Source organism: Perca fluviatilis, chromosome 16, assembly GCF_010015445.1.
Source record: "Perca fluviatilis chromosome 16, GENO_Pfluv_1.0, whole genome shotgun sequence".
NCBI lineage: Eukaryota > Metazoa > Chordata > Actinopteri > Perciformes > Percidae > Perca > Perca fluviatilis.
The window spans coordinates 26841835-26850971 of record NC_053127.1 but is presented as its reverse complement, the minus strand read 5'-3'; the positions used below and the strand labels follow the sequence as shown (position 1 = coordinate 26850971).

Sequence of the window (9137 nt, the reverse complement as noted above, 5' to 3'; positions counted from 1 at the left end):
AAATTGATAGATTACCTGTAAAGTTATCACATTTTCATAAACAAGCTCTGCTGGCCTGGAAATTAATTTACAAGCATAATTTTACACCAACCAATTACTACATTTGGAATAACAAGGATATTCAATATTCACATAAATCTCTGTATTATGGAAATTGGGTTGCTAATGCTATTGTATTGGTAAAACAACTCCTTAATGCTGACGGGCAGTTACTAAAGTATAATGAATTCCTCTCCAAATTCCGGTTAGCAGTCACACCAAGAGAATTTGCAATAGTTGTTGATGCTGTGCCTAGGAGTGTGCTGCAACTTCTTAGAGTTTCAGTAATGTCAGTGATGAATCCGTTTAGTAGTGATGTATTCCTTGGGGGAATTGACATCACCAAGAATAAATGTTCAAATAAACACATCAGGAAATGCAAGAGGTAACTCTGCCCTCAGGAAGATTCTTTTAGGCTTCTATCTATGGATAAATTAACTGGCAAAAAATCTGGTTAATTGGAGACACATTCTGTCTTAATAACAAAGTAAAAGAGGTTTCTTTTAAAATCTTGCATAAAATATATCCAGCAAAAAGGACATTAAAGAGATTCAAACTTGATATTGAATATTCTTGCACTTTCTATGAACTAGAAGAAGAAACAATCTGTCATTTGTTCTTTCACTGTATGTATACTAAAATATTTTGGGTAGCTGTTCAACATCTTATAAGACGGAACACTGGGCAATCAATTCAATTTAAGGATAAAGATATTTTTATTTGTTTTGAAGGCAATGAGATGGACAAAGATGTTTTGTTCAATTAATCTTGTTATTGGGAAAATTCCACATTCACAAGAAGAAATGAGCGGACTCCAAACCAAGCTTTGAACACTTTTTCAAGAACTGCACCAATGCGTCAACACTATAAGAGACATTAAGAATAAGAAGGCAATTAAGACTTGAATTGTGTTTGATAAATTTCTCATGTATCGGTGATACATTTGACTTAATATGTACTAAACTTTTCTTTTTTACTTTTTAATTTATTTTCTACATATATACATATACATATATATATATATATAGACAATATATAGAGATAAAAAAAAATATATATATATATGTATATATATATATATATATATATATATATATATATATATATATATATATATATACGCACCTCTGGTTTTGAGTTTTTGTATGTGTACATACTGGCGATGTACCTATGTTCTTTACTAATACATTTTTATTTATTTATTTATTATACATGTAGCTAAACGGTGCGTCATATGTCTAATCAAGTCACATTTTTATAGTTGTATAAAAAAACATACTGTGAATTACCTAAGCCTAATTGAAAAAATCGGCAATTTTAAAAAGGAATCCAAAGGAGCATACACTCCAGCTTCAGACCTGGATGTTATTCCAGGCCCGTGCTCTGAGGATTTGTTTGGGGTAGATTAAAACTGCACCAGTTTGTGCTCTGCAAGTTGAGACAGGTGAAATGCCGTTGTGGCTCCATAGGAAACAGCTTATGGCCAATTATTGGATAAATTTAAAAGGGCATGATGAATGGCATCCTACTGACAGGGTATTGGAGAATTGTTGGGAAAGGGGTAAAGAGCGAAAGGCAAGTTTTGGATGGATAGGCGAGGAAATAGCAGAGCAGATGAAAGTCCAAGGACTTGAATTTTGCTCAACTGTTCTGTGGCCTGTGATGCCAGCCTGGATGCTGAATATTGCTTGTGTAGACCTGGAGCTGCTGAATATCAAGCGCAGGAATAAGACCATAGACATAGTTCAAGAATATTACGACTATAGAGATAGAAACTATGGTGATTAAGTACAGATTTTTACTGATGGCTCGAAAGATTTACTGACAGGAGCAACGGGGGCTGCAGTGGTGATTCCCAGTTATCAGACTGGAGTCAGTAGGAGAACTTCAGACTATTTAAGTGTGTATGCAGTTGAAATGCTTGGACTTCTATTGGCCGTACGATGGGTGGAAGAGGTGATGCGCAATGTACTCATTTGTAGTGACTCAGTGTCAGCGCTGTCGAGTCTCAAATCAGGATCAGCCAGGAATCACCAAGAACTAGTGTATGAAATTTTGTTTACAAATTCAAGGTTCGTCGATCAGGGTGTGAATGTGGTGTTCATGTGGGTCCCTGCTCATGCAAGAATACCAGGTAATGAGCAAGTGGATAAATTGGCAAAGGAGGCGGTCAAGAAGGGTAGTGTTGAACTGAATACTAAACTATCAAAATCAGAGGGGAAAAGCATTGTTTGGAAAGAAATTTCCAAACAGTGGCAACAGTATTGGGATGGTGGAAATAAAGGGAGACAATTGCATATGATACAAGCTAAGGTAGGCCAAGGAGGGGTGAGGTACAGTGGGTTTAACCGACAAGAACAAGTAATTATCAGCAAACTGAAAAAAAATTGGTCACAGTAGGTTAAATAGTACACTTTTTATATTGGGAAAACATCCGACTGGTCATTGCAGTTTGTGTGTGGAAATGGAGACAGTGGAGCATGTCTTGATGTCATGCAGGAAATATATTCCAGAGAGAGGGGTCATGTTTGCTGGATTAGGTGAATTAGGTCTAGTGGAACTCAGGTTTACAGATGTCCTTGAAAGTGGAGTTACCATGAATGGAAAGCAATATTTATTTGCGTTTTTGAAAGGCACTGGACTATTTAGGAAATTATAGTATAATGTATTGGCATGAATAAATAGGTAATGGGTAATTACCAATAGGAGGCAGTAATGCAACGACTTGGATGCCAACTGCCGTTAAACTCTAAAGAAGAAGAAGAAGAAGAACATACATCTGTTTGATGAGTGACAAAAACACACGAAGAAGACGCAGAAGCGGAAGAGACGTGGCACATAAACAGAGAGAGGAAGGAATCAGCTAGCTAACTTTACTGATGACAGCTTCTACAGCCGCTTTCCACGTGAATTTGACAAGGAAGCTTAAATGACAGTCGTTCAACATAACCTGAAACGAACGGGACTTGATTAAAGTTTGTTTGACAGGTAACATGTCATTGTTTATCATTTGCGTTGGCACTTCCTTAAATCTACCAGCTTGCTAGCTAGATTAGCTCGCTAACGTTAACGTTACCTCACCTGATAACTTCCAGCGAAGGTAGCAGCTAACGTTAATGTTAGCTCAGATAAATCTTGGTATTGAGCTGCCAAAGGTGTTGTAGCTAACAAGACGTGTTAGTCGGTGTTGAAACATGAAATGTGTACGATAACCACAATATTCTATTTGCAGCCAGTTACAGCCGAATGTTAAATAAGTACAAATCACACCAACAGACATCTCGGGTGGGTGAATAACTAGCTAATAAGCAAATTATGTGTCATGTTAAGCCAATAGCCTGTCGCTATCGCTGGTGATAATGTGGCGAAGATTTGACCGTTAAAATTGGTGCTCTTATATCTACTAGGGGTAACATTACTAGCCTCGTTTGGGACTGCCCCATCCAATACTTGACATGGCAATTTAGGAAAAGACAACATATATACTATATCATGGTGACTAAAATACCTGGAAATACTAACCTAGGATAGGAGTAGGCAGTATGGCTAAAATCCTCTTATCACAGTCATCAGTCTAGTCATGTCATTTTGTGTCGCAACATTGCAAAACAATCAGGATTAGGTTAAGTTTTTGGAACAATCAATCAAAAAGCAAAATAATTGGACAAGACTGGCTGTATTCGGCCAAACCACCAAATGAAATACCTATTAAATAAATTACTTCATCACACAAACAAATACAGTCAGTTATTAATGGCATATATACCTTGTTTCGATTTATACAAATTTACATGGTATATATTGTCATACTGCCCCACCCACTACTGACATATCAACATATATCCAAGCCACAATTATGTAAAGTACAAAGTGCATGTTTACATTGTGATTTTTATTGCCTTTTTGATTATTTCCCTATCCACATGGTCAATATTTAGGCTATGATTATCTTCAACATTACTGGCAGCAGAGATGTACAAACTCTTCTCATGACTTTTTATTCAGAATATAAGGAAAGTGAGGAAGCTTACAAGCAAAACTATGCCAACAGCCAGTGTGTCTGGGGATATTCCAGGTTGTCGGGGAAAAAAGGGAAGAGATAAAGTCATGTCAGTATTTGCCTCTAGCCTGTATTAAATACAACATTAGCCTCAGGATACATACATTCAGTGCAAACCTATTAATGTCATTTTGCTTGTAAATGAAGACACATTCTTCAGCTTCTGCTCATACTAAACCGGAGGACGGTCTGTACTTTACATAATGATAAGAAATAGGATCCTCAGTCAGAGGAATTTGTATTGTATACATCCATAACAAACCTATATTTGTTTGTCTGTCGTCAACACCACGCAGGTGGCTATGGGTCTCTGCAAGTGTCCGAAGAGAAAGGTGACCAATTTATTCTGCTTCGAACATCGTGTAAATGTGTGTGAGCATTGCCTGGTCTCCAACCACAACAAGGTCAGTGAGAGAACCAGTATCGCATGATGTTTGTTTGTACAAAACTTGTAACCTCACATTAAAATTCTGTATGTTGACTTGCTGCCCTTCAGTGTATCGTGCAGTCATATTTGCAATGGCTCCAGGACAGCGATTACAACCCCAACTGTACTCTGTGTAATAATCCTCTGAATGCTCAAGACACCGTCAGGCTGGTCTGCTATGGTAAGATGATCATGTTTTGGTTTATTATATATATATATATATATATATATATATATATATATATATATATATATATATATATATATATATATATATATATATATATATATATATATATCCCAATTTGATTACATTTCTGGTTCGATTCTATATCAATTAGGTTGGGGAAATTTCAGTTACAATACCAGTTTTGCTTGGATATCAAAGAGATTCTCAGAGAACTTAATGCTGTAATTGTACAAGCTAGACACAACCCTCAAATATTTTTTTTATAACGCACCAGGTTAATGTTTACATTAGGAATTGACCTCCAAAAAGTTTGTTTAAAGTACTTTATACTCATACATGTTGAAAAGGCATATACAAAATTTCTGGATTTTATGAATCCATATCAGATCACTCAAACAAAGATCGATTTTAATTGGATAATCGATTATTTTAACCCAGTCCTAATTGGGTTGCTGTGACGTGAAACTGTTTTTCCTTCCACAGATGTGTTTCACTGGTCCTGTCTTAATAACTTGGCCTCTCGGCTGCCCCTCCATACGGCTCCAGCGGGATACCAGTGTCCCACCTGTCAGGGTCCAGTGTTTCCCCCTTCAAACCTTGCCAGCCCAATTGCTGATGTGCTGAAAGAACAGCTGTCATCTGTTAACTGGGCTAGAGCTGGTTTAGGGCTGCCGCTGGTAAGGGCCCATTGTTGTTATATACCTTGTTTGGTGATCTCACAACCATTAGACAGGCTTCCTGTAAACAAATCAAGCGAGAAGAAAATACACATTCAGATCTCTGCATTTTCTGGTTGTATTTAAAAAGCAAATCATACAGATGTAATGTTCTAAGATGTCTACAAAAATATCATCATCTTTGTCTGACAGATTGAAGAGCCTATTGGGGTGCTTGAGGAGACCACAGCTAATGATGTCACTGATTATACTAACTGGTCAACATTTGATGGTGAGCCTTAATGTTTACTTTTCAGCACATTACAACGTGCACATTTATTAGGGATTTTTTAGGGACTGTTATTACACTGTATTACTTCAGCGGTTTGTTTTTCCACAGCACAAGAACAAAGTAACATTTACCCCAGCCACTCTTACAACACCAGCCTCAGCCCAGCCCCAAATTCTGTCTCACCTCCAGCACAGGAAGACCTTGGAGGTCCTCGTAAAAATGTGGATCCAAATGTGCAGGAGCACTCTGTGGTCAACTTTACTACTGCCACTACCTGTGACACAGTTACACTACACACAGGTGAAACAATGGAGCGCCCTCTAAATCTACTCTCTCCTACTGCTTTTAAAGTACTGCTTGTCTTTCCCTGTGCCCTAATACAGCTAAAATGTTTTAAGATCACTTTTGTGCACATACTGAACATTCAACTTTCTATGTTGAAAGTTTAACAATATCCTTTGTCGTTATCCTCCAGCATCGTCGCCAAGAAAGATCTACGACACACGGGACATCGATCACAGCTCTGCCACACGGATTGACTTTGATGATGACAAGTACCGGAGACGACCAGCGTTAAGTTGGTTTGCTCAAATTCTCAAGTAAGTATCATAATCTGTTTTGAAACTAGAGCTCTCTGTTATTACTTTGTTGCTATGAATACATTGCTACAAATGTCATTGTCATCCCTGATCTTTGAGTTTTTTTTTTTTTTTTTCTTTTCAGAAATCGCACAGGTGGAAAGCGGACCTCTCTGTCCTGGAAACAGCGGGTCTTCATGCTCCTTGTGGTCGGAGTTCTGGGATTCTTTACGTTGATAATCATCATGGCTAAACTTGGACGTGCCTCTGCTGGCTCTGACCCAAATTTAGATCCTCTTCTTAACCCTAACATCCGCGTGGGGAAAAACTGAAAACAAGCATCGTTTCCTTCTTTTCCTTTTGTGTTACACAATATAAGCCTGTGTAGAACAATCTGAAATGGGACTTTCTAATACATGGTTAGCCCAACAGAGGGAGCCGCTTACCCAACTTGAATGGAAAAGAGAAAGCGACACTGCACCTGTGTTAGAATGGTGGCAATCTCTGGCTCCATTCATTTGCATCAGTCAGTAGGGACATGTCAGGGCCCCTTCGAAGACCATAACAAATCTCACAACATTCAGAAGTTTCCTGTGGTTCAAGCAAAGCAACCGGCAAACTCCAAAGGTGACCAAGGCCCGGTGCATATAGACATCTCTACAATTCAGCTAACATTTGTCAGTGATCTTTGTAAGCTAATTTTTTTCCAAGTTCAGTAGAAACTAATTAAACACTGTTGATGTTGAAAGAACATCTTTAGCTGGCAGAAAAGTCAGAATATATCTGGCCAGCAGCAAAACGTTCAGTAACGTCTCCATGGTTATAATGAAGCGATTCCCCTTGATTTGATTTGAGTGGCCTTGTGTGTTTCTCCTTTAGAGAAGATGTGGCCCTCACAGCTGGAATCAAATATACCCCACACATGATTAATACATAAGTATTTATGGGTGTTTGCATTACTTCTGAAATTGAGTGCATTGCTTTTAGATTTGTCATACATACTGTATGTAAATTGTTCTGTTTTTGACTGTCTATTAAATGGGGAATACTACAGAATTTCAGTATTATAATGTGTATATAATTTTTAAAGTCCATAAATCATGACTAGGGATGGCTACCGAATTCAATAGTTTTTAGGCACCGACCGAATTGCCTCTAAAGTATCGAGAATCGAAAAATGCCTTGTCACTTGATACCCAATTTCAATACCTAATGAGTAAATCTCATCAGTGTCAGTGAGCCAATAAGCACGCAGCATGCTTCCACCGAGATCTAATGCTGGTGATTGGCTGTTTAGCGTTACACGTCATAGAACCATGCAGGAAAAACTCTACGTTACTCAGAGACAGGGCTCACTGAAGAGATTTGTGCCATTGTGTGTAATGCAATTTTGGTATCATTAAAAGTATCGTTAATGGAACTGGTATTGAAGTCAAGGTATTAGTATCGGTACCGGTATCAACGTTTTTTGACTGATACCCAGCCCTAATCATCACCATTATCTACTGCTGTGCATAGGCTAAAAAGAGTGAAGACTTTCTGAAATGTCAGTTGTGTTGTGCAGCTTCAATGAAAATGAATGCCGTAAAAGAATAATAAAATTACAAAATGCATTAGCGTTGCACATTTCAGTGCAGAAGCTCAACCAAAAATGTTATTCCAGTGCCCAGTTCTCATGAAGCCGGTGCTGGCTGTAAGCAGCATATTGATGCAATCACAGACCATTGATAAGAGTAAAGAAGATCCCACACAATAGATGCAATGTGTAGTATTTGTGTACTATGCTGTAAATTGCTGCACTCCTTTTTAAACATTTGCAGTAAAGTGACAATATTCATGAATATTCATGCAGTAGTAACCACTCTCTTACTCTCGTTTATAGGACCTGACTATGGCAGGACACTGTATACATGTCTGTCTTCAAAATAATTAAAAATGTTTCAATTTAAAGATAGTGCAGTTTGTGCCTTATTTCAACAGGCAAAAGTAAAGGCTTCACTTCTCCGATGCATTAAGCTCAGACCACCTTTAAAAAACTTGCATGCATCATCACCTGGTGGGATATGCTTCATAATGGCACAGCCCAACCTGCAGGTCAAACTCCATCAAAATGTATATTTTTAGTGTTCAGATTGCAAACGTTGTTCAAAGATGCAGTGGTGAAATTCAGAAAGCAAAAGGGCAGAATAAGAAGAGTATCTTTAGTGAAGAAAGCAATACTTCATTAAAAATGTATTTTGTGCATTATGTTGTATCCCAGTTTATTTGACAGAAAAATATCTCCTGTCCAAATATTTTTTGAAGGAGAAGTTGGATGTTAGATATTTCCACCTTGTGCTAAACCTCATGAACTTTAAAGGGGCAGCCTTTAGATATAACCATAGACTGTTAATATTTACAGTCAATGGATATAACCTAATGAATGAACTCACTGTGGCGCTCAGCCATGACACATCTCTGCAAATAGTTTGCTCACCACTCCCCCTGGTGGTGCGTCCACCTCAGGACCTCCCTAGTAATGTCGTGTGGAAGTCAGTGAGCTCAGTGATAGGACAGAGACAGGGTCAGGTCTGTGGACGGACTCTGCTCCTTCAGTGGCTTTGAATGGCTGCAATTCTATACTCCGCACCATTCATTACTGTATAGAATTGTATTTTTATGATGATTACATTGATTTCATTTTTTGTCATTTTGAACTTAGAATGGCTATATACTTTCTTTTATAAGGAAATTACAACATTGTCATATTCATTATATTAGAAATGCAATCTTGTTGAATGACATGCATGAGTTAGCTCTCTTTCTTTGTATTTTTATCCAGTCAGTTCAAACCTTACCCCAATGCTCGTTAGTTTCTTCCTTGTTTTATTAGGTCTTTGTGACACATGGAAAACT

The 9137-nt window shown here is 37.8% G+C and overlaps 1 protein-coding gene across 1 annotated transcript; it reads left to right on the top strand.

Moving 5' to 3' along the window:
- The first annotated feature begins 2839 nt into the window (after nucleotides 1-2839).
- On the top strand, nucleotides 2840-7298 carry zfpl1 (zinc finger protein-like 1). Its single transcript, XM_039777594.1, has 8 exons — nucleotides 2840-3027; nucleotides 4396-4503; nucleotides 4596-4707; nucleotides 5200-5393; nucleotides 5586-5664; nucleotides 5773-5964; nucleotides 6140-6263; nucleotides 6388-7298. Exons 2-8 carry the CDS (start codon nucleotides 4402-4404, stop codon nucleotides 6572-6574), a joined length of 990 nt encoding a protein of 329 aa, XP_039633528.1. The 5' UTR covers nucleotides 2840-3027; nucleotides 4396-4401; the 3' UTR covers nucleotides 6575-7298.
- The last annotated feature ends 1839 nt before the right edge of the window (nucleotides 7299-9137 follow it).

What these genes read in the sequence shown, in the direction of transcription:
- zfpl1 (XM_039777594.1), top strand. Translation starts at nt 4,402, where the DNA reads ATGGGTCTCTGCAAGTGTCCGAAGAGAAAGGTGACCAATTTATTCTGC. An exon ending in TGGTCTCCAACCACAACAAG is followed by an intron (nt 4,504 to 4,595) that starts GTCAGTGAGAGA and finishes GCTGCCCTTCAG; the next exon opens with TGTATCGTGCAGTCATATTT. An exon ending in CTGGTTTAGGGCTGCCGCTG is followed by an intron (nt 5,394 to 5,585) that starts GTAAGGGCCCAT and finishes TTTGTCTGACAG; the next exon opens with ATTGAAGAGCCTATTGGGGT.